This window comes from Mesoplodon densirostris, chromosome 18 (genome assembly GCF_025265405.1).
Source record: "Mesoplodon densirostris isolate mMesDen1 chromosome 18, mMesDen1 primary haplotype, whole genome shotgun sequence".
Classification (NCBI taxonomy): domain Eukaryota; kingdom Metazoa; phylum Chordata; class Mammalia; order Artiodactyla; family Ziphiidae; genus Mesoplodon; species Mesoplodon densirostris.
The window spans coordinates 18,001,981-18,026,412 of NC_082678.1; the positions used below are offsets into that span (position 1 = coordinate 18,001,981).

General features: G+C 51.6%; 1 protein-coding gene across 5 annotated transcripts in view; it reads left to right on the forward strand.

Moving 5' to 3' along the window:
- The window catches only part of MXRA7 (matrix remodeling associated 7), a 50,392-nt gene that overhangs the window by 14,967 nt on the left and 10,993 nt on the right, over window positions 1–24,432 (forward strand). For 2 of the 5 annotated variants that reach the window (XM_060080470.1, XM_060080472.1), the window contains exons 2-4: window positions 1,874–1,931; window positions 6,773–6,869; window positions 15,219–15,329. In XM_060080470.1, coding sequence (XP_059936453.1) covers window positions 1,874–1,931; window positions 6,773–6,869; window positions 15,219–15,329 — 266 coding nt within the window. Of the gene's footprint in view, window positions 1–1,873; window positions 1,932–6,772; window positions 6,870–7,890; window positions 7,972–11,696; window positions 12,979–15,218; window positions 15,330–16,387; window positions 16,747–24,432 lie in introns of those variants that run through there. The other 3 variants (XM_060080471.1, XM_060080473.1, XM_060080474.1) reach the window with 3 other exon arrangements.

Below are 24,432 nucleotides of genomic sequence, written 5' to 3' on the forward strand. Positions count from 1 at the left end.
TTTTGGTGAACATATCGACCAAACTGTTTAACTATAATATATTTAACTATACTATATTTAACTCCATGGATGAACATTTAGTTGTTCCCAGTTTTGTCTTGTTCTCCCCTGCACCCAGAGTCCTCGTATAAAAACCCGGATAGATGGTTTTCCAGCCCAGAGCAGATCTCTAGAACTGGGTTTGCTGAGTCAAAGGGGTGTCTCCTTTGTCCCCCAAAGAGGCCTGCCTTCCCCTGCAGCCACAAAGACGCTCTGCTGGGCAAAATCCCAGAGGCGTCTGGACACCCGAGCCCCAGGTGCTGGCCAGCGCTCAGGGCAGCGTGCCTCGCATCAGATGGTGCTGAGCCTGATGTAAACTGCTCACTGGAGAAGAGCCAGCTCCTGCCTCCGGCCCTGCTCCTCCCGGCGGCATCTTGTGGGGTCCAGTGAGAGAGAAAGTCACAAGAGACTCGAGGCCCTTTGGGTTTGCCTAAGATGACCGGCTCTTGGGCTTTTGTGCAAACTTTGCCTCCCAGCTTAGCACTCTCTGATTTGTTGGGGGGGACTGCCTGCCCGGCTTGCTGAGGCTGCAAGCCGCTGGACCCCCGGGCCGGGAGCCTGAAGGCCTGGGTGTGGATTAGTCCGCCGCGCTGTCTCGGCCCCCGTGGGGCAGCTCATTCACGTCTGGGCTCCCCTCTCCTAAACCTGCCAGCTCTGCCTTGTCTGCTGTTGGGCTTCCTCGGGCCGCAGGTCCCCTGGCTCTTCAGTCCCTCAGAGCCACAGCACCGGCACCTCCCTGTCATCCTCCAACATTCCTGCGAGTTGAAGTCACTCCTGCCTTCCACTGAGGCCATCCCGGGACATTCCTTCCAGCCTTCTGTTTAATTTGTCTGTGTGCGTGGGAGAGAACCAGGCTGAGGGAGGTGGAGCTCCCATTTTGGGAAAAATGGAGCCTGAAATGGTCAGGGATGGAAACAATGTTAAAGAAAACAGAGATGGAGCCTCTGACCACAAACGCAGCTTCTCTGTGACACCCAGCCCATCCCGGACCCCAGAGAACCCGCCAGCTTTCCTCTCGTGCCTTTTGTTCTACTCACTATAGCCAGGAGTGGGAGTCACCCAGTCCACTTATCGAAGTGGCACCCACCACTTGACCAGCACCCACCTGGAAAAGGCAAAGGGACCGAGGTCAAAAATTCAGACACTGGGCCTCCCTGGTGGCGCAGTGGTTGAGAGTCCGCCTGCCGATGCAGGGGACACGGGTTCGTGCCCCGATCCCGGAGGATCCCACATGCCGCGGAGCGGCTGGGCCCGCGAGCCATGGCCGCGGGGCCTGTGTGTCCGGAGCCTGTGCTCCGCAACGGGAGAGGCCACAGCAGTGAGAGGCCCGCGTACAGCAAAAAAAAAAAAAAAAAAAAAAAAAAAATTCAGACACTGATGTCCCTGTTTCCTTTTTTGCTTGTTGGTGTGTTTTGGCCGCACCGCATGGCTTGCGGGATCTTAGTTCCCTGACCAGGAATTGAATCTGAGCCCACGGCAGTGAAAGTGCCGAGTCCTAACCACTGGACCACCAGGGAATTCCCGCTGATGTCCCTGTTTCCACCTGCTGTTGACCGTGGCCCCCACTCAGGACCTCCTGGCCACACTCTAAGGACAGCGCGGGTGCTGTGAGTGGTCACGCTGGCCCTGGGCGGCCCCCTCCTCTCCCCGCGACGTCCTGTCCACCAATGCCCCCTCTCCCCGAGGCGGTCACCCGCTTCCGGTCCCCAAGCACATCTATCCTAAGAGCAGACCCAGGGGTCAGGTTGCTTTGACCGAGGGGTCAAACCCTGAATGACAGTATCAAAAATGTAAATCAGGTGCGCAGGCACTGAGCCCTCCCCTTGTCTTGCAGGAAGAGGAGCTGGATGGCGTGGAGGGCCCACCCCTGGCAGGGCCTGAGGAAGACAACGGTGAGTGGGACCCGCGCACCACTGCCCGCTGAGGCCGGCCAGATCGTGTCTGGCTGTGGAGGCTAGGCTGTGCCACGGCCCTTTGGATTCCCCAGCTGAGGATTTGAGTGGCAGGAGGAGAGAGGATGGAGGGGGAGAGGATAGAGGAGAGGGGCTGCGAAGCCGTGTCTGCTGCAACCCAGAGGACACTGAGGCTGGAGCCCACTCCTCTCTGACCCCCTGCTTTCCTGCACGCATCTCCCTGACCACCTACTTTGCTCTTTTGTTTTTGTTTTTTTTTTTTTGGCTGCACTGTGTGGCATGCAGGATCTTAGTTCCCTGACCAGGGATCTAACCCGAATCAGTGCCCCCTGCAGTGGAAACCTGGAGTCTTAACCACTGGACCACCAGGGAAGTCGCTGCTTTGCTCTTTTGGCCTTTACTTTTCCATTTATACAATGTGAGTTGTCTCCAAATACAGGTGGCCCGTCACTGACCTTCTGTTTCCTGCAGTGCCTCTTAACTCCTTTCTCATCCCCGATTTGTACATTTCACATTTCTCTCCAAACATCTCGGACCTATTTTATGGAGACTAAAGCCACTTACAGGGCCGCCTCCCAGGGTTCTGCAGGTTAAAGTCCCCCAGAGAGGAAACGCCTGATTCCCAAGCAGCTCCAGCTGACTAGCGTGGCCATCAGGTTCCAGGCAGCTAGGGGAAGAGAAAGGGAGTGACCGGGAGCATTGAGCAATTTGGACTTGACCAGCTAGAAGGCAGTGTGTTTGCTCTGGCCACCCACGGACCAGTGCCCCAGACAGACAGACAGGACCAGACACGGTGTGGGGCTTCTGCTGGTTCTGTCATGTTTTATTTCTTTAAAGAAAAAAAAAAGAAGAAGCTGAAGCAAAAATAGCAAAATGTCAACATTTGTCAAATCTGTATGGCAAGTACAGGGAGGACTTATTACTTGCTGTACTTTTGTGTACGTTCGAAATATTTCATGGTTTTTTAAAAAGGGAGTCTGTTGCTGTGATTTTAAGTCAACAACTGGCTGGAGCCCTGGAAAGAGAAGGTTGCAGGAATGCAGTAACCAAGGCTGGTGTGGGCCAGGCAGGCAGGGCTGGGATGGGGGGTGGGGAAGCTTTCCCTGAGGCCCAGCAGGGATGGGCCTTCAGTTTCTATCAATAGAGCCTTAGAGGAAGAGGGAGGGGCAGGAGGCTGCAGGGGGGCGGGGGTTGGGTAGGGTGGACATCAGCCCCTTGCCAGGGGCTCTCCCTCCAGCTGTTGACTCTCCAGATCCTCTGTGGGAACCGTGGGCCTGGGGTCTGCCCCTGCCACGTTATTGGATCCCGGTAGTGATTTGGGGACACAGGAGGCAAGCGCCAAGGCTGCTGGAGGCCCCTCGGCCAGGACAAGGGGAGGCTCAGCAGACCCCTCTTCTGAAACACCGTCAGACCCCATAGATGTGCAGCCCCACACCCAGCCGTGGGCAGTGTCTCCGGGCCCTCCGTCCTCATCTGACTGCTGCTCCTGGACCTTGCCCATCCCCCAGCCGCCTCCTCCCAGCCCTGACAAGGCGGAGGCAGGAGAGATTTAGGGCCCCAGCTGTCAGAAGAAAACGTGAGAGGCCCCTGGCCCCTCTGCAGTGAGCCGCTCAGTGTCCACTAAGGTGCCTTCCCTAAGCAGCTGAGTGGATTCAGAAGACTGCAAGAGGAAGTCCCCCCTCCCAGGGGTCTCTCACGTTGAACCCACCCCCCTGGTCTAGCAAAATTGGAGGCTGCTGTGGAACCCTCGTCACACCATATGTGATTAAGTGAAAGCCTTTTCAAGCCTTGTTCTCTCTGGCTCGAAGCAGCATAATCAGGCCCCACAGATTGAAACCTTGAGTAGTACCCAGCTGGCAGCATTTTTTATGTTTTATTTTTCTAAAACATAGCAACACAATGACCTTGAAGTCGAAGTTAATCCGTCGTCTTTGTCCGTTGCCTCTTTCTGAGGTCCAGAAGCCAGCATGGTTGTGAGCTCACTCTGAGACTAGCTCCGTGTGATTCTGTCCCATGGCAGGTTCTTTCCTGACAACCAAAGACCCAGGCCCCTTAAACGGCGGCCCCAAATTACTCAGCATAGTTCCCAGATGCCCGGACACCGCAGTCCAAGCCCTGAGCCTTTAGAAGCTCCTGATGCTGCGGGCCCTTTGCTCATCAGCCTGAGCTGAGCTCAGCCTGGAGGGAAGAGAAGCTGATGGGAGCGGGGTCTCCGGGGCTGGGGGGTCGGGGGGAGTCATCCTGTCTGCGCTGAGCCCCAGCCCCAGCTCACCAGGAGGAAGAGCCAAGGCCTGCCCTGGCAGCCTGGCTTCTCACCCCATGTCCTCCTGTCCCCTTGCTTCCTGCCCCCCGCCTCACTGGCTTCCTTGCTTTGCTGGATCTGTCTCCCCAGACCTGCAGCATCACCTGTAGAGCCCTTCCTGACACCCCCCCTTAAACTTCCAAGCAGCCCCCTCCCTGCCTCTCTCTCCCCTCCTGCTGTGCTTTTCTGAAGAGCTCTCAGGACCTACTGCAAACTCTGTATTTTATTTTATTTTACTTATTTATTTATTTTATAAGATTTTTTTTAACATGGACCTTTTTTAAAAGTCTTTTTTTGGCCACGAGGCATGTGGGATCTTAGCTCCCCGACCAGGGATCAAACCTGCACCCCCTGCAATTGAAGGCGAAGTCTTAACTACTGGACCGCCAGGGAAGTCCCAAACTCTGTATTTTAATTACTAATCTTTGCTTGCTGTATGTTTGCTTCGCTGCTAAGTCCCCAGCACCGAGCAGAGTGCTCGCTAAGTATTTGCTGAATGAATGAAGAGCGAATTAATCCTGGTACAAACACCGTAACTGCTTCTTAAGGCAAGGGCTCAGCCCTGGCGGCCAGATTCTCCTGCAAAGTCAGGCTGTGGTGAGAGCAAACACCACCCCAGCTACAATGCCTGGGTTCTGAATTTGCATCCAGAACCTTCTTTTAGCCCAGAGAGAACTCGAATCTCAGAGGCTGCAGCCTTTTCCTCCCTGGAGCCTACATCAGCCTGTCTGATCACTCGGGACAGCTGCCAGCTGGAGGAGGTCCGGGTGGCCCCAGGGCAGGATGTGGAGGTGTTTGAGATCCCTGACACTGGAGTGACACAGAACAGAAGTGAAAAAGAATACGTCCATGTGGGAGGGTGATTTGCTGGTCTATAGAACAGAAGTGAAAAAGAATACATCCGTGTGGGAGGGTGATTTGCTGGTCTTGCATTTCCCATGCTCAATTCTTTATACATTAACTGAAATTAGATAAGACAGGCACTGAGCCTCTATCCCCGAGGCTGACCGGAGGCCACCTACCCTCCACCTGCTGGGCTGAAGGACCACATAAGGGCATTGCTTCCTAAGGGAACTCTCTCCACCTGGACACTCAGCCAGGGGAATGCTCTAGAGCTCTTTCCTTTTCTTCCCTTGCAGCCTTCACCTGTACATGCTGCCTCCTCTGGCCTGGCTTCCCTACATCACACGTCCCTGTCTTCCTCTGTCCACATCCCCTGGTGTGCCTTCTTCAGGCCTCTAGAGCTGCCCTTTCATTTGTTCCAAAGCAGCTACGGGGTCTGCTCTGGGACTGGCAAAGCTGGGTACACCTGTTCAGCAATAAGTACTGGGGATTTTTGGTTTGGTTTTTTCGGTTTTTAAGTTTTTGACCACGCCACGTGGCTTGCAGGATCTTAGCTCCCTGAGCAGGGATTGAACCCTGCCCTCGGCAGTGAAAGCACCGAGTCCTAACCACTGGACCGCCATGCAGTTCCCTAAGTGCTGGTTTTTGTGTTTTGTTTTTGTTTTTTTTGCTGTACGCGGGCCTCTCACTGTTGCGGCCTCCCCCATTGCGTAGCTCAGGCTCCGGACGCACAGGCCCAGCGGCCATGGCTCACGGGTCCAGCCTCTCCGCGGCATGTGGGATCCTCCCAGACCGGGGCACGAACCCGTGTCCCCTGCATCGGCAGGCGGACTCTCAACCACTGTGCCACCAGGGAAGCCCTAAGTGCTGGTTTTAATGACCGATTTGAACACTGTGTGAACAAGCCACATCATTCCCATATCCCACTGTGGGCTGGATGCGTTGTTTCAGATTTTTAATAACTGGTTGCGGGGAGGGGCATAGAAGGGGCCTGCCGACATGATGCCCCTGGACGGCAGGGCGGGCACCCCCAAGCCTGGGAGACCCGAGGACCTTGGCAGGAGGGTCGGGGGTCCCTGGAGCCTTCCGGACCTGGGACCCGAGGAGAGGCAGGGCACCCATCGCCTTAGCACAGGCTGTTTCCCAGAGATAAGGGCCCTCCGACTGTGTAACGAGCGCAGCAGTCATGGGGAAGGGGGTGGTTCAGGCTGAGGGGGAGAAAAGCCTTGCGGGCAGCTGCTGGGCCAGAGCCCTTGCTGGAGAGGGGCCCACAGGCAGCTCTGTGGATGGCTCAACCTGGTCTTGGAAGGGAACTGGCCTTTGGTGGATGGAACTGAATAGCATGGGCGGGGGTGGGGCGGCGATGCTCCCTTCACTCCGGCTGCCTCATCCCCGGTTCAAGTTCCCAAAAGAGTTTCTAAGTGGAAGGGGTGTGGGGGGAGGACCTGCCAGGCCCAGGGGAGGGTGAGCAGATGTTGTGGGCGTCCAGCCCTCTCTGAGGCTTAGGTGAGCTGGCCCGGGGTGGGCATGGGGCCCGTCTGCCCCTCTTTGAAGCAGGGGCACCTTCTCTGGCCCAGGTGGTTCTTTGGAAACCCTTCTTCGGAAGGGAAAGGGGCCTGAAGTTGCAGGCGGGCGCAGCACCCTAACTGGCTCTTACTGGGTGTCCTCTCTGCAGGGGGAGAGGCCTTCTCCTTCAAATACAGTCCCGGGAAGCTGAGGGGAAACCAGTACAAGAAGATGATGACCAAGGAGGAACTGGAGGAGGAACAGAGGTAGGCCACCCACCCTCTTCGGGGTCGCTCAGCTTTCTACAGTACCGGTACCGCCGTGAGCCCCCTTCGTTGCAGGCGGGAGAGGAGGAGGGCCTCCTGTAAGCTTCGCTAGCCCCCCACTCTTCCATTTCCATTTTAGGGTTTTCTCCCCCATGTCCTGGCAATATTCGGCCAGGCTCGATTTCCCCCGACAGTCCCCTTGGGGCCCTCGGGAGGAGCGTGTGAAGGTGATGGGGGGGAGGGTGGCCGAGCCCCTTCTTGCACCCCACCCCTCCCCCACCAAAAGGGAAAAAGCAGATGCCTGGGAAGAGCCTGGAGCAGATCGGCTGTTCACTTACACGGAGGGTTCATGACAAAACCAATCCATCACTGCAGGACAGAGCATGATTCTTCCTGCTCATCCACTTGGCCACCAACCCCCCTCAGCACCCCCCAAACCCCCCAGCCCGGGGCCAGCAGTCGTTTTTTATCTGTTCTGCTCCACGGAGCTCCTCCTCTTTAGAATTGGGCTCTTCCCCCACCAGCCCCCAGCCGGGCACCCATGCACACCCCTGGGCTTCCCTCATAAGGAGCAGTAGGGACAGGCCATGGGGGAGAACCAGTGGTCTGACACGGGCCAGCCTGTGGCCTGGGGTCCTCTGGTTTAAGCACAGAGCTAAATGGGGGCCTGTGTTTTCTGAGCCCAGCAACCCGGAGGGGCTGGGTGATCACCCCCTACTTCCTAGCTAGCGTAAGCTGGGTTCTAGGGTCAGAAATGGAGGCTTTATTATTCCAGGATGCAGATCTCAACTACCCTTTATTACCAAGCCACGCTGCGTCCCTCAAGTCAGAAGGCCCTGTGCCCACGAGAACCCCCTTTCCCCTCCTGGAGCCGCCGCCAGTCCCTCCAAACCTGGCCTGGAAGACTCTTCACTGGGGGCGGCGGGGTGGCAGGGTGAGCCCAGCCCGGGGAAGCCCCCCACTCCTCGGTGCCCAGCCGCTGCCTCTGGGTGTGATCCGGTTTGCTGCCTTTATATTTCAGGATTGAGCTGACCTCTGACCTCACTTCCCTGTAGCAAGTTCCTTAGGTCCTGAGCCACAAATACCCTTGCAAATCCTTTTGGTAAGGAGACTGGCTTCTTAGATCAGTGGTGCCTCCCTCATCCTGTCTGTTACTGTGTCCCCATCACGACTGAATGTGGTCCAAACCTCTCCTCCTCCGCTGCCTTCGTAACCAATTAATTCATTTCTGTGCACCCGGGCCTGCTCATTCTTCTCCAGCACAGGGCTCCTGGGTGAACAGGCTCCCCTCCCAGGGCTGCAGGGTTCTTGGAGGCCCAGTTAACGCAAGTCCCTCCTGGGCCTAATGGGCCAGCTGGTTGGAGGGCCAGCGCCCCCTTGTGAGGCTGGGGGGGAACTGTCTTCCGCTGGACTGCATGGTGTCACGCCTGCAGTTTTCATCTTTCCCTGAGAAGGTAGAACGGTGCCCGGCAGAAACCCTGTGCCCTCAAGTTGTGGTTCAGGCAGGGTGTTATGATCAGAGCAAGGGCTGGTGGACTGCAGCCCTGTTTTTGTAAATCCAGTGTGACTGGAACAGGGCTGCGGTCACTGTTTTTCTGTGGTCTGTGGCAGCTTTTGCACTGCAGTGGCTGAGCCGAGTAGCTGCAGAGGGACCGCACGGCCCACAAAGCTGAAAAGAGTCAGCATGTGGCCCTTTCCAGAAAAGGTGTGCAGCCCCAGAGTTAAGGATGGAGGGGGCTTGACGTGCCTGTGGTCCCTCAAAGGGCCCTGTGGACAGAGGCTGTGACTGGGACCCTGGCCCTATTCTGTGTGCTCTGCGGAGATGAGGGGCCATTAGAATAGGAGAGGCCAGTTAGCCGACTCAGTGGCAGGTCTCGGGCCGGGGTCAGACTGCCACCGTCCCTGGGTTTAGTGCTGGGACCTCGGGGAGGGACAGGGAAAGTCCTTCTTCCATCGTGTTCAGACAGGCTCTGCGTTGCCCAGGAGGGTCTTTCCCTAGTGGATCTTTGGGGGTCTCTAGATGAGTGGTTCACGCTGAGCTATTCTGCGGGGTCAAGACTGCCCAAGCGCTGCTCTCGGGGTGAGGGTTTCTCACCTCCTCACCTGCAGGCTTGGTTATCACAATCGTGCTTGAGCTGAGAAGGAGGGACTGGTGGACTTCATGGTGAACACGGTCCTCCCAGGGTGGGGCTGGAGTTCATGTTCACTCTCATTACTGCCCCTCCCAGCATGCTCCTGTGGCTGTCCGACACATCTGCCTGTGAGGTGCGCTTGCTCCCTCCTGCCCCTGCACGTGGTCAGCCCACTCAGCACTGCATGGGGCCCCCGACACCCACCCCTCTCGCATGTTCCCCGCACAGTGACGCTTGGGGTTGCAGAGGCTGGCAAGTGTGGCTTGGCGTTTTCATCTACAGCACGATAGTTCCAGTGGGGACCGGGAAAGCTGACGGGTGTGAAACAGCTCCGGTCCCAGCTGAGTCTAGGAAACTGCCTTGGGATTGTCAGTATGAAAAATATTGTCAAACCACTAAAACCACAGGCCAGTGAAAAGTGTGCGCTCTTCTTTGCCTGTCAAATTCTTCTGGACCAAACTCTGCTTGTTCCTAATTCCCTTCCTGGCATTCAGGGTCCCCGTCAAGTTGCAAGCTGGTTAAAAACCCATGCTGCAAACCCTTGACTTTAAATTCTTTACCTCAGCCAGCACAGCAGTATCTAGACCCTAAATCTTTAGTAGTCACAAGACCCAGAGTTCCTCAGAAGCTGCAGATCACAAGTTTTCAGGGCATGGCACTTGGTAAGCAGGACCCAGAGAAAGACACCCCAAATTCGTTCCTCCACGTGGTTAACACCTGGGCGTTCCCATCCTTGGAGCAGCTCACAGATGAGATTCCTTCTGCCCACGGGGCAGAAAGTGTAAGGTTTGTAAATCCAGAGACATGCTGCTTAAGAAAGACCCTGCTTCCTCTCCCTTCTGCCCACCTCCTGCTGGGTCTCCCCTGGGGCTGGAGCTCACAGGCTCCCTCAGCACTGCCTCTGCCGGGATGGGGGTGCCCCTGCGTTCTCCCCGCAGCTTTTCTGGGAGGTGCCATATCCAGCCTCAGTGTGGCTGGGACACTGGGCTTGCAGGTTATGACTGCTCCCCGCAGCAAGATGCCACCCCCTCACCCCCAGGGCCAGTGAAGCTGGCGAGCTTGGCTGACTTGGCAGCAAAAAGAAGCGGCACCATCGGCTACTCCTCTCCTTGTACACCGTCCCTTCTTCCCATCTTCCGGTCCAGGGGAAAAGTGGAACCCAGGAGGTAGACTAGGTTGGCTCTGATAGTGAGGACCCAGGACCCCAGCACCCATTCCATTCTGAAGGTCCCCAGGAATGGCCTGACGTTTTTGGAAGTGGACACCACTCCAGTGGATGGTGTTTTGGAATGCATAACTGGCAAGGGTGAATGGATATTCTGCTTTCTGCCCTCTGATGGGTCCACAAACCATCCACCAGTGTGAATTTCTAGGAACGCGTGCTGACTCACCTCCACATGAGGGCGCCAGAGGGATAAACTGGAACCCCACCGGTTTCCCTCAGTGCTCACCTGGGTAAACCAGTGCTTCTGCATGTCCCTTACAAAAGGTGGGCACACCATTTGTGTCATCTGGGGAGCACATTTCCTTGGAAGCCACTGTCCCCAGAAGGGACAAAACCTACCCAGCAAGGATAAGAAATAATCTGTGGTGAGAGGACCGGCCCAGAGAGGACCAGCCCAGAGTGGCCACAAAGCTGAGGATCTGACCCTCGGTCTGACCTGCCAACTAAGTATCTCTGGCACCCTACCTGCCCACCGACCTACATGTGGACCCCATGCCCAACAACACACCTGTGGTACCCTCCCTGCCCAACTACCTAATTGAGGACCCTCCGTTTTAAACTGTGCACAAGGGGGCCCCAACCTGCCCAACTACCTACCTGAGGATGCTCCCTGTCTAACTACCCATGTGTGGGACCCGCCTTGCTCAACCACCTACATGTGGGACCCAAACTGCCCATATACCAACATGTAGTACCCTCCCTGCCCAGCTACCTACTGTGGCACCCTCCCTGCCCAACTACCTAATTGAGGACCCTCCCTGCCTAACCACCCACATGTGAGACTCGAACTGCCCAAATACCTGTAAGTGGGACCCTCCCTGCCAACTACCTACAGGTGGGCTTCAACCTGCTCAACTACTCGCACGGGCACCCGAACTGCCCAGATACCTAAACGAGAGACCTGCCCTGCCCAAGTATTTACTCTGGGACCCTACCTGCCCAACTACCTGAAGTCTGACACCCCCTGCCTAACTACCTACAGTGGGACCCTACCTGTTAAACTATGTACAAGTGGGCCCTGACCTGCCCAGCTATCTTACTGAGGACGCTCCCTGACCCAACTACCTCCAAGTGGGACCTGACCTGCCTCGCTCCTACATGTGGGACCCAACCTGTACAACTACCTAAATGAGGGCCCTGACCTGCTCAACTACCACCGTGTAGGACCCTCCCTGTCCAACTACCTACAATGCCACCCTACCTGCTAAACTACCTACAGGTGGGCCCTGACCTGCCCCTGTAGGCCTTGCAGACTTGGAACGGGGTCTCGGGCTGGCTTTGGTTAGTGGGCTCTCCTGCAGCAGGTGATGAGAGGCAAACTCCCCTGGGTCTGGATCCCAGCGTCTGGGCTGGCTTCTGCAATTCCAGACGTTCCCCTTCCTCACCCCGTTTCCCCCTTTCCTTTCCTGCAGTACTGGTAAGATGGCATGAGTGAAATAAATTATCTTTTCTCCTTATTTCTCTTTACAGAACCGAGGAATAATGAAGTTATCTTTAGCCTCCTCCTAAAGGCTTTTCCTTTTGGCATCTTAAAACTTGAGAGATAAAGTGGAACCCCCAGAGAGGAGCCAGCAGGCTCCTGGGGCACATTTTCCTACATAAATCTGCCGGGACTAGGCCCCCATCCAGGACTTTCCTTGGCTGGGAGGATCCCGAATGCCCGGGGTGCTCCCCTGTAGAGGCATTCCTCCCCGTTTGCCTGGATTGCTTTGTTAAGCGGAAGGGTTTTCCTGGACTTTCATTTTCCTTATTACTCAACCTTCCTGTCCACACACGCTTTGCACCTGAGATATCACCAGTGTCAGCAAGGCCATCATTTTAAAATCAGTGTAGTTTCATTCCAGCCCTCCTGCTTTTCATCACCAAAGCCAAACCAGGAAAGACTTTGAGGTGTGATGGACAAATGAGGGAGAGCTGCCTGTGCTCGCTGGCTGGTCGACTGCCCTCCTTCCCCTTGGGGCCCGCTCCCCTCTCTGTCTTCGGCTGGCTCGGCTGTGGGGGTGAGAGCCCGATGATTGATGAGTGGGCAACAAAGAACCAGAACCAGCTGTTGACTTCCTCTTGCCCTTACCCTCCGTTGAGAGCAGGCTCGGATCCAGCCCGCTTGTTGCTAAGAGGCCTTTTCATTGATGTTCCTACCAGCTCAGCGGAATCTCCACCTTCGCTTTCGCAGAAGCAATAATGATAGTGTTCGCTTAAAACAGCTGTCTCGATTCTGCCTTTTCCTAGGTTTCATAGATGAGTTAGAACTTCTCCAGATAATCAGATCAGTCCCAGATTCATTTCTTGGAATTTTATATTTGACAATATTTATACTATACCAAACTAACCTGCAGTTTTTAGATGTGTTGGTTAAAACATTTTTTGAAAGCAGTAAGTTTATAGAAAAAAAATTTTTTTTCCTCTATTTAGTGGAAGGCCGGGAAATGTCCACTGTCAGCCTAGGGCATGGTACATTCCCAGGGACCTTCTCCTCTGGGTCTAATACCTTAGGTTCACGGGTTTAGGACAGAACAGGCAACAAAGCAACAGCCACACAGAGCCGTGTAGCCTGACCCACACAGCAGTAGCAACAGCAATGTCCTTGTCCAGGCCGGGGTCTGATTGAAAAATAGGTGACTCCTTCCAGGTTATTAAGTTTGTCGGGACACTTTCTGAACATGGCTTAGAGGCGCCTCACATACTCCCAATGGCTGGGATCTGTGTATTCAGCCTTTGTTCGGTCCAATAAACTTTGAGTAGATGGTCTTGATTACTGTGTGTTTATTTCAGTTTTGCTTTGTTTTTTAAAAAATCATCTTTTTGAACCCATTAAAATTTGAGCTCTCTCTCAATTTGTGCCTGTTACTCCCCAGCAGAGTGTGAAGTCCTAGGCCCACCCTCGTAAAAATATGCAAGCGCCACGGCCATTAAGAGACGCGCAAGAGGATTTGTGTTCCTTTGGGGGGATGCCCACTCATACACCTGGACTGTGATTCCTTCCAAAGAGCTAAACACACAGACTGTCATTTCACAGTACTCCTTTCTTCAGGTGGTAGGGTATCGCGTACTTCTCACAGGCTCCTTCTCCTCCGGACAGGAAAGCAGACTGTAGAAATAACTTTCCCAGCATGACTAAGAGAGGGTTGGATTTGAGACTTCAGTATTTCAGCTTCTAGATGCTGCTGTAGTCAGAAAACCAACTGCTTGCTGTTTGGGAGATATGGGGTTACTGCAGAAGGAATATGTTAGGACAAGCGTAAGACCAGACATCGATCGGATCCCCCTCTAGGCAGGGTTGGGGTGCTGGTTGGGCAGTGCTGTGCCTTGCAGGGCCAGGGTGGCCAGAGGCTGTGCTGAAGCTCTGCCTCCTGGTGGGTCTGCAGGGACCAGAGCAGACCCTGCCATTTGGTTTACATCCTCTGAAGGTGGCCCGTGCCGAGCCAGTAGGGCGGTGTGGAGGGGGGAACTGCAGAAGCCTGAAACCGAATGGGGAGCCCATGCCAGCACACAGCGCCCAGCCTCGCTGATGAGCACAGCACAACAGAACAAACAAGAAGCAAACCGTGGCTACAGAGTCTCACCCCACCCTTTCTTTTTTTTTTTTAAGATGTTTTATTAATTAATTTGTTTATTTATTTATTTTTTTGCTGTATGCGGGCCTCTCACTGCTGTGGCCTCTCCCGTTATGGAGCACAGGCTCCGGACACGCAGGCTCAGCGGCCATGGCTCACGGGCCTAGCTGCTCCGCGGCATGTGGGATCCTCCTGGACTGGGGCACGAACCCGTGTCCCCTGCATCGGCAGGCGGACTCTCAACCACTGCACCACCAGGGAAGCCCCAATTTATTTATTTTCGCTGTGTTGGGTCTTCGTTCCTGTGCGAGGGCTTTCTCTAGTTGTGGCAAGCGGGGGCCACTCTTCATCGCGGTGCACGGGCCTCTCACTGTTGCGGCCTCTCTTGTTGCGGAGCACAGGCTCCAGACGCGCAGGCTCAGTAGTTGTGGCTCACGGGCCTAGTTGCTCCATGGCATGTGGGATCCTCCCAGACCAGGGCTCGAACCTGTGTCCCGTGCATTAGCAGGCAGATTCTCAACCACTGCGCCACCAGGGAAGCCCTCACCCCACCCTTTCATGTTTGCACTCGTGAGAGGTGTCCCGTGCTGATTAGATGGTGTGGTCCAGCCACAGAGAGATAACAGAACATCACTCCCAGCATCCCCCCGGCCCCCCGGCCCATGTGTGAACATAAAGCCGATCTCCAGCCAAGCCTGTTTCCTGGTAAAAGGGCCAGGGCCCCTGCTGGCTATAAGGTGTCTTTGTGCAAACTGGAAAGGCACCCCTTCCTCTGGGCAGCGAGACCCCACACCCACCCTTGCCCCTGGGCCAAGCACCCTGTGCACACATCTGTATGCTCCCGTTTCCCAGCCAATTGTGTTTTTCTTCCTCCACTTTTGGCTCATCCCTCTAAACGAAGGCTGTTTCTAACATGTCTCTTCATAGGCTCTCTAGCCGCCCAATGGAGCACCTCTGCTTCCTCGTGGCCTCCTGGGAGGTGTGTAGTCCAACATTAAAGACAGGCCCGGGAATTCCCCGGCGGTCCAGTGGTTAGGACTCCAAGCTCTCACTGCCGAGGAGCCGGGTTTGATCTCTGGTCCGGGAACTAAGATCCTGCAGGCCGTGCGGCACGACCAAAAAAAAAGGGAGGCCCACAGGGAAACTGTAGCACCGAGAACCTGAATGATAACCTGGGATCCCCAAATCTCCAGGGTAAACCCAAGACTTAGAACCCCAGTTTGTAGAAGTCTCAAGTTGAGTTTTTTTTAGACCAAATCAGCTCCTGTGTTAAGAGTGGGTTTTGTTTTAGTTTCATTTTCTTCTTATTCTGGAAAGCAAAGCAGTAATACAGGAGTGAGGAGTGTCCCAACTCCACGGGATGTGCACGGCCTCTCTCTCTCTCTCTCTCCCCTGGTTTGGGAGCATCTTTTTCCTCTTTATCCTTTCTTCTTGACAGAGTTCAGAAAGAACAGCTGGCTGCCATCTTCAAGCTCATGAAGGACAACAAGGAGACGTTTGGCGAGATGTCGGACGGCGACGTGCAGGACCAGCTCCGGCTCTACGACATGTAGGTGCCTCCGCCTGGCAAGACGCCGCCACGGTGGGGCCGTGACTCTGCCCTGGCCCCGGGACCCAACCCCGCGCCATTCTCAGACTTCTGTAGGCTTCAGTTTATCTCATATACATAGATGTAGAGGTAGATCATATACAGAGTTGCTCAGTTCTTGCAATTTAGATATCATGTCATAGGAATCAGGACTGTTGTCTTCAGAGAAGAAAAATCCCTGACTTGTTTGGCTTCTGCCTGCTGGTGAGCTTCCAGCTGTCACATGGGCTCCCCTCCGAGGCTGTCATCTGATCCAAATTAGACCTTCCGTGCAGACCCTGAGCAGGCAGCAGCCCAGAAGGGCTGGCTCGAAGCCTAAGAAGCCCCAGCACATGGTGTTGAAAGGATTTAGGGGTGCTGTGGGATGAGTATCAGGTCCCACTGCCCGAGCATCCAGTCTAATAACACTACACCTTCTTCTTCCTTAGAAGGATTTCTGGACACTTCTGTAACTGTATGGAAGCAAGCAGTAGGGGAGCATCCCTAAAAAGCAAAAAGTCTGATTCAAAGACTCACCTTCGATCCTGGACCAAAGCAACAGTATCAGAGTTAAGACCCTCTAAGTTTCTCTTATTTAAGCGTGAGACTTACTTTATATACAATTAAGACTTCTATGAGTGCTTATCACACACCTAGACCTGTGCTAGACACTGTCAATGGAAATAAAATACACAACACAGTCCTACCTTTAGAGAGATTAAAGTCGTGTGGAGGGGAATTCCCTGGTGGTCCAGTGGCTAGGACTCGGCGCTTTCACTGCTGAGGGTGCGGGTTCAATCCCTGGCCGGGAAACTAAGAAGCTGCAAGCCGTGGTGCGGCCAAAAATAAATACATAAAAATAAAGTCCTTTGGAGAAGCCAGGCATGTGTGCAGGAAAAGAGAACCTCACAAGTCAGCATTCAATAAAATGCCAAAATGACCTCACAGAGAGTCTGGGCCACCTTAGCACATCAGTAAAGTTCAGTGAGTCAGTGAGTGCATGACGACGGAAATAACAGCGATTCTTCCGTTCTGCCCAGGTCCTGTATCTGATCACCCCACTGGCAGAAAAATTCATAGCAAGCTGAATTTAGGAGGGTGCGCTAAAGGGACAACCTAAGAAAGTTCTTGAGAATATTTTTTATTTGCTGAAATAAAACTAAACACACGAAATTAAAAGAAGCAGTGGCGTTTTACGTACCACAATTTAATAATTATCACGGGATCACAGTGAACCTTTCATCGTCTCTTGCTTGTTAGGGTTCTTCCCAGGCCTCCCCCCATCACTGTAACTGCTTTTGCTTCTTTGCTGACAATCCATAGCAGGAGGGTCTGATCTGTGTGTCTGTTGTTATATCCAAATGTCAGTTCTTTTTTCTTTTTTAAAAAAATATTTTTATCTTTTTTGTTACTGCTTTTTTAAAATGTTATGATTTAAGTATTGTTTGTTCCCTCTCTCAGGTCCCAAGGACCCCCCGGGTTGTTTTTTATCTCCCTGCCCCCTAAATGCATGTCAGCAGAATATGCACTGCCCTGTAGCCACTTTATATCTCTTTCTTCACCTCCTTCTTCCAGTTCTTCTTCTCTTATTATACCAAACAAACAGGAATGACTCGTGGGTATGTGAGTCAAAATTCTCATGGCTATGGGAAAAGTAAACTGAAGGAACTTTTCTATACTTGGTTCAGCTAAGATGTTCCAACTGCAAAGAGCTGAAAACTCCAACTCAACTGTCTTAAACAAAAGGAGAATTAGGGCACGGGAGGAGTCCAAAGGCAGAATGCCTGTAGGTCCATTAGGGTCAGGGCCCAAGCTATATTTCTCTTAACTTGGTCTTCCTTGCACTGTGGGCTTTTGTCACAGACCAGCTCTCCTCAGGGTTGCAAGATGGCTGCAGGAGTTCAGATATCACAACCAGGAGCAGGAAAAGGGCCATCTCTTCTTTGTGTCCTAGGAGTGAGGGAACCAATTCAGGTGCACCCTCCCCTTTTGGGTCCCAATTGGCCAGAATGTCATGTGTCCATGCCTTCACCAATCACTAGCAAGGAGATGGGACCACCATGGTTGGCTGAGATGCCTGGGGCTGGGGCCGGCATCCCCTGAACACTTAAGCCATTCAGAGGAGGGGGCCACTGGACCTCACTGGGGCTCTGTGAGAAAGGGGTGGGAGGGATGGGTACTGGGTAGACAGGACCTGTCACCTGGTGGGGACTTGGAAGCCAGTGTCTGGAGTACCCAGAATATGTGACACTCTTCCTGGGTGGTGGTTCTGTTGCCCAGGTTCTGGGCCTTTGATGCTTTGTGGAAGCACTGCTGGCTTGCTACAATTGTTGGGCGGCTCTGATGCCATTTCCAGATAAGCTCCATCTTCTGTTTATATGATTTCTGTCACTTCATCTGCTTCACTGGCACACCAGTGGCCAGAAGAGCCCTCTTAAAACAAAACCCATTTCCAACTGACACCCATATGTCCCACCAGATCTCAGTATTGCTACTAGTCAGGAAAATCAAAGCACCTTCGAAAAAAATGTACCTGCAGGCTCAGAACTTGTTCTTAAAAGTTCCCGGGAGTCAATGTGAGAACTTAACAGATGACCATAAGATAACAGCCTACCCTGCAAGCTGAAAGCAAGAGGAAACATTTGTTCATAAGTGTCGGGAGGAAGAAAAATTGATACCATCTGGGCCACTGCATCGTCCTTAACAGAGAACCTTGTCAAATTTTGGATTTTTGTCAATTTGATAGGTCAAAAATGTTAGCTCAGTGAAACTTTAATTTGCATTTTTCTTATTATGTAAAAGTTTGCACAACCATTCAAATGTTTAGGGGCTCCTTGCATTTTTTTTCCCCCTGTAAACTGCCCCTTCCTGTCTCTTCCTGTTTTCTACTGACCACCAAACATTTAATCTCAGGTTTAATTCACCGAACAGCACCCATTTCCGATTATCTGGCCATAATTTGGGGTACAGCACCCGTCATCCTCAAGCCCTTGATCCTGAATTGAGAAGGGAACCTAGATAATTCCAGGGAAAGCTCACCAAATTCAGGAGCCTTAGTGGAAGTCAAAACGCCAACAAAAGTAGACCTCCGTCGGCAGCACGATTTCAACCAAGGGTTAATTGCCTACTTTATATACTCTGAAGAACCACGCACCTGCAGATTGGACCAATCATTCTCCACGGCCAATATCCTTAGCGGCGCCTCAGTGGTTCAAGCACCTGCCAATCTATTGCGAAGGCGGAGCTCTTGATTGCCATTGGGTACCGCATCCTCCCATCGCTCCCCGCCTCCACCCGAGCCCGCTTCCCTCTGAGGTGGGAATTCCGGATGTCCGGTCGCGTCCAGACAGGTTTCCTCAGTGATTGACAAGAGCCTTTGTCCAATAAGGAGTGCAAGCTGGCTCATCCCGCCCACACGCGGCCTTGCCTAGATCCTCCGCGTCGGAGGCAGCCGCGGGCTGGTTGTGGGTAGGCCTCTCGGCCGGGTGCGAGCCCCCAGGGCTTCCTTGGAGCCCAGACGCTGCCGGCTGCCAGCCCCTCTGGGCACAAGTCAAAAGATCTCTCCTCGGGCCTCCCTGGTGGCGCAAGTGGTTAAGAGTCCGCCTGCCGATGCAGGGGATACGGGTTCGTGCCCCGATCTGGGAGGATCCCATATGCCGCGGAGCGGCTGGGCCCGTGAGCCATGGCCGCTGGGCCTGCGCATCCGGAGCCTGTGCTCCGCAACGGGAGAGGCCACAACAGTGAGAGGCCCACATACCGCAAAAAGGAAAAAAAAAAAAAAAAAAAAAAAAAAAAAAAAAAAAAGATCTCTCCTCGAATCGAGTTCCCCGCTGCGTCCGGGTGCGGCCTGGCGAGCTGTCTTGACTGGGGCCGTCTCTGACTTCCCTACCAAGGCCGGGTTTCCACAGCTTAGCAAACAGCAAAGCCTTGAGCCGCCCACCGAGCTAGACCCAAGATATGAAGACGAATTCGAGCCGGTCCCTGCACCCCAGGAGCCAACCACCACCACCACTACCTTCCCCCCAGCACTCCCCAAGCCCACCCTAGACTCCCAGACCACTGTCCCACCTCCGAATCCAACACACCCCCAAACCCCCCTGTTATTCACGTTCCCCTTATCACCGCGCCCAAGGCAAAATCCAGGAGATCCTTCTGATCAGGCAACTGCACGCACCCATATATTCTCACCAAGGTGTCTTTGGTATTGGGCTGACCTTCAAGAAGGTGCAAGGAGAAATGAGTCACACTTTCCCACACCTGTGCTCACCCTTTCACGTTATGCCCGAGGCGCTTAAGCTGAGGTTTGCTAAAGCAGCTGCTGAATAAGTGTGAAGATCAAGTTGGACTCACCACCTGGCCTGAGTGATCAAATTGTTTCCATTCCGACACCCAAATCCGGCCCACTGGAGGCTCCACAGCCTTAGAGGGTTCCCACCAACATCGAGTCTTTGGGCCTGATGGTGGCCTGGGTCCTCTACAAATGAAAAAGAGAGCCATGCCCCACAGCAGGTTGGGTCATCAGGGGTTACTGAACTGTTAAAAACCATCCATCTGCAATCAGGGTTTTTTGGTAAATTTCATTTCTCTCATCTCTTTATGTACTTTAATTACTTTTTGTTGAGCGCTCCAACACAGGACAGGTTATATTGACAGGTTGTCAGTTATTTAGCTTCTTCAAAGGTTGATCATATTCACCTCAGAACAGTGTTAGGCGGTGTCTTTGGTTCCCTTGTAATCAGCTTCAATGATACCGTAAGTTGAGTTTCAGGAGAGGAGACAGCTGGCAAGAGGAATGAAATTAAGAAAATTGTTCCAGGATGAAAAGGTTTAATGAAGGAAATGGGAGCAAAGGGACAAAACACATAGGATCCAGATTTGAATATTGAATGGTGTGAATTGGCACATTTACCCTTTCAGACATTTATTGAGTCTGTCTTCAAGCAAAAACGCTATGCTGGATGATGTAATGCTAAATGCCTAGGTGAGAGGAAGGTTCACTAACTTTTTGGAGCAAGTGCTAAATGCAGAGAACTGTGTGCCTTGCCAACGCTCTCTCATGAATCTTCACAACAACTCTGTGAAGGACATAACGTTCTCCTACAGAAGAAGAAAACAAGATTCAAAAAATACTGATGATCCAATTTAAAAAAAAAACGAGGAAAGGATCTTAATAGACTTTTCTGCAAAGAAGACATACAAATGGCCAATAAGCACATGAAAAGATGTTCAGCAGGCAAATGAAATGTAAATCAAAACTCCATGGAGGGCTTCCCTGGTGGTGCAGTGGTTGAGAGTCCACCTGCCGATGCAGGGGACGTGGGTTCGTGCCCCGGTCTGGGAAGATCCCACATGCCGCGGAGCGGCTAGGCCCGTGAGCCATGGCCACTGAGCCTGCGCGTCTGGGGCCTGTGCTCCGCAACGGGAGAGGCCACAACAGTGAGAGGCCCGTGTGCCGCAAAAAAAAAAAAAAAAAAAAAAAAAAGAAATACAAGCAATTGCAGAACAATTATTTTAATTATTAGGGACATTTTATGTAGCCAATTTAATTTGCAGGCATACAAATTATTATAAATGATTTGGTGATTACTGTGGGATTTTTGGCTGTCGACTGGTTCTGTGTGTGGTTCTAATTTGAGGTTCAGTGGAAGACTGAACCCAGGTTATAAAGGGTCTGACCCATGTGTATGATAATCTAAATACAACCCAACTGCGGGTGAATGGACAGAGGAATAGTAAGACTCGGCACTTCCCAAATTTTTCACTTAAGGTTTTTAAGTTTTTCTTTATTTATTGTTTTATGTGAACAAGTTATAGAACTTAGTAATAGATTTCTAGGATTTGATTTAAAGGCTTTTTTTCTTTAAGGCTCTTTATGGAAAATTTCAAACATATACAAATGTAGAGGAAATCATGTCATAAAACCCTCAGTATAAACAAGGTCCTACTTGTTTAGCAAGGGGAACTATATTCAATATCCTGTAATAAACCATGATGGGAAAGAATATGAAAAATATATATATATGTATAACTGAATCACCTTGCTGTACACCAGAAACTAACACAACATTGTAAATCAACTATACTTCAACAAAATAGATTACAAAAACAAAAAACCCTCCGTACTTATCACTCAGTTTCAACAATTACCCACGTTTTGCCAATCTTATTTCACTGCCTCCCCTCACCCCTGGCCAGTCTTTTTCAGCCAAACACAGACATTATGTCATTTTACCCATAAGTACATCAATATGCATCTTTAATAAGAGCATTCGAAAAAAAAATAATCACATGCCATTGTCCCCTTAATAAAATTAATAATTCCTCAATATCATCTAATCTCTGATTATCTAAAGTAGTTGGTTTTTTCAGATCAGAATCCAAACAAGAGCTATACACCACATGTGATTTTGCCTCAAAGTCTCTTTTATTACATAATAGTCTTCCCTCCATTTTTAAAAAAATGACATTGATTTGATAGAGAAACCAGGTCATTCATATGTTTTATAAAATCTTCCACTTTCTGGATTTGGCAGGTGGGGTCCTGGTATAGTTTTCCCTAGTCCTTTATACGCTGTGTTTCCTGTGAACTGGTGGTTAGCTCCAAAGGCTTGATCATATTCATTTGCATTGGTTTGGGCCAGAACTCTTCACAGGTGGTGCCACGTTTATTTTTATTATTATTATTTTATAATTTTATTTATTTATTTATTTTCGGCTGCATTGGGTCTTCATTGCTGCATGCAGGCTTTCTCTAGTTGTGGCGAGCGGGAGCTACTCTTTGTTGTGGTGCGCGGGCTTCTCATTGCAGTGGTTTCTCTTGTTGCGGAGCATGGGCTCTAGGCACTCGGGCTTCAGTAGTTGTGGCACAAGGCCTCAGTAGTTGTGGCTCGCGGGCTCTAGCGCACAGGCTCAGTAGTTGTGGCGCCCAGGCTTAGCTGTTCCGCGGCCTGTGGGATCTTCCCGGACCAGGGATGGAACCCATGTCCCCTGCATTGGCAGGCAGGTGGATTCTTAACCACTGCACCACCAGGGAAGTCCCAGTGCCATGTTTAGTGGTGCCAGGATTGGCCAGAGGAGTCATGTGGTGTCAGCCTGATCCCTCCAGGGTCCCACCTCATGGTTTTAGCATTCATTGATGAGCATTGCCTTAGGGTTTGCTAAGATGGTGGTTTTCTAATTCTATTATTTCTCCTGCACTTATTACTGGAATTCTGTAAAGAACTTTCCTTTACCAGTTCTATGATTTCACTAAAATAGTTTGAATAGGAAAGAAAATTTTTTACATCGACTCCTGTGAGCCTTTTTTCCCTTTGGTAATTTTTTAAATTTTGAAATAATGTTTGACTTACAGAATAGTTACAAGAATAGGACAAAGAACTCTCATAGACCCTTCATCCAGATTCCCCAGTTGTTTGCATTTCACCCCTTTTGCTGACTCATTTTCTCTTTCATATATACAACCTTTTAACTACTGGAGAGTGAAGTGCACACATAATGCTCCTTTACCTACAAATACAATGGTGTGTATTTCCTAAGAACAAGGATGTACTCTTAAATAATCATGAACAATGGTTGATATCAGAAAGTTAACATTGATACAATGCTATTATTTAATCTATGACCTTATTCATGGTTTGCCAGTTGTCCCAACAAATCTTTTATTTAAAAAAAAAAATTCTATTCCAGGATCAAGGCCAGGATTCAGCATTGCATTTAATCTCTTTTTTCTTTAGTCTCCCCAGTCTGGAATGGCTTCTAAGTCTCCTGGTCTTTCATAACCTTGACATTTTTGAAGAGTACAGACCAGTTATTTAGTAGACTCTGTGAACTTCTAACGCGATCAGGCTTTGATAGCTTCCTTGCTTTCTGGCATAACAAGATGTCCCAAGTTCACCTGTACCTTCCCTATTCCGTATCCTAACGGCCATTTCTCTAAAGATCCCTGGTTTCTTTCAGTGGGAAACGGGACACAGAGATGGGAAATGAATTCTGATGACACCATTAATGGGGACGAGGCATGAGTGAGGGTAACGGGTAGATGAGTAGTGCCCTCTGAGGCAGGACTGGCCCCCCAACTGTGCCCCAGACCCCGCGTCTGGGGGAACAGCATTTTCAGGCTGGCCTTTGTGGATCAGTTTTTCTGACTGGGAAAATCAGGGGGAATGTATGGCCCTTCTCCACTGACGTGGCTTTGGGTATGGTTCACCCAGTATAATCCCTGAGTTGCTTTCCTTCTCCTTTTTCATTTTACGACTTGTGAGATTTACTTGTCTTTTCTTATCTAACATTATTGATTTATTGGAGGTGCAAACGCAGAACTGGGACATCAGGAGGCTGTCAAGGAAGGGTCAGAACACCTGCATAAACATTAGGTGATTGAGCAAAGCAGAAGTGCAGCCATATATACACACAGTGGCACAGAGGAGTCAATTTGCCCCAGGCCGGCCACCTGTGCATCTCTGGAGGTCATTGTTCTTAGCAAAGTCCTTCCCTTTGTGCTTAGACAGGCTTCTGACTCATTGGGAATATGGCTGTTCTACTATCAGCAATCCTGTATCTTGTTCTTATGAATTATCTAAAAGAACAAACTTCTTAAGTGATACGCAATCCTGGGTCCTGGGTTCCTACCATTCCACTGTCCCAGGGGCCACAGCTCCCAGGGAAACGGGAAGGCTGAAGTAAAAACACAAGAAGAGGCTGCCTACCCTTGGGATGCTAAGGAGCCTGCACATTTGCCTTATATGTTTCCCATAATGAAGGGTAGCAGAAAATGCTCCAGGGTTGTCTCAGGACAGAACTGCAAGTGCCAGAGAGAAGGGAGATTGGGGGCATCAAAGGAGCAGCGGGTGGGGGTGGGCTGGGGGGAGGCTGGGGGTCAGAAACTGTGGTCCAGACAAGAATCTAAGTGCAGCCATTTCATTGAGCCTCAACTCAGTTCTCTATTTTCTAAGCACCACTTCCCACCATTCTAGGCTAACTGCCTTTCCTGTCCCTTGCAATGTCTTGGGCAGGTTCAGACACTTTAGGCTGTTAAGACTCATGCCAGCTCTGTTTCAAACTTCACTTGCACACGTGACTCAGAGCT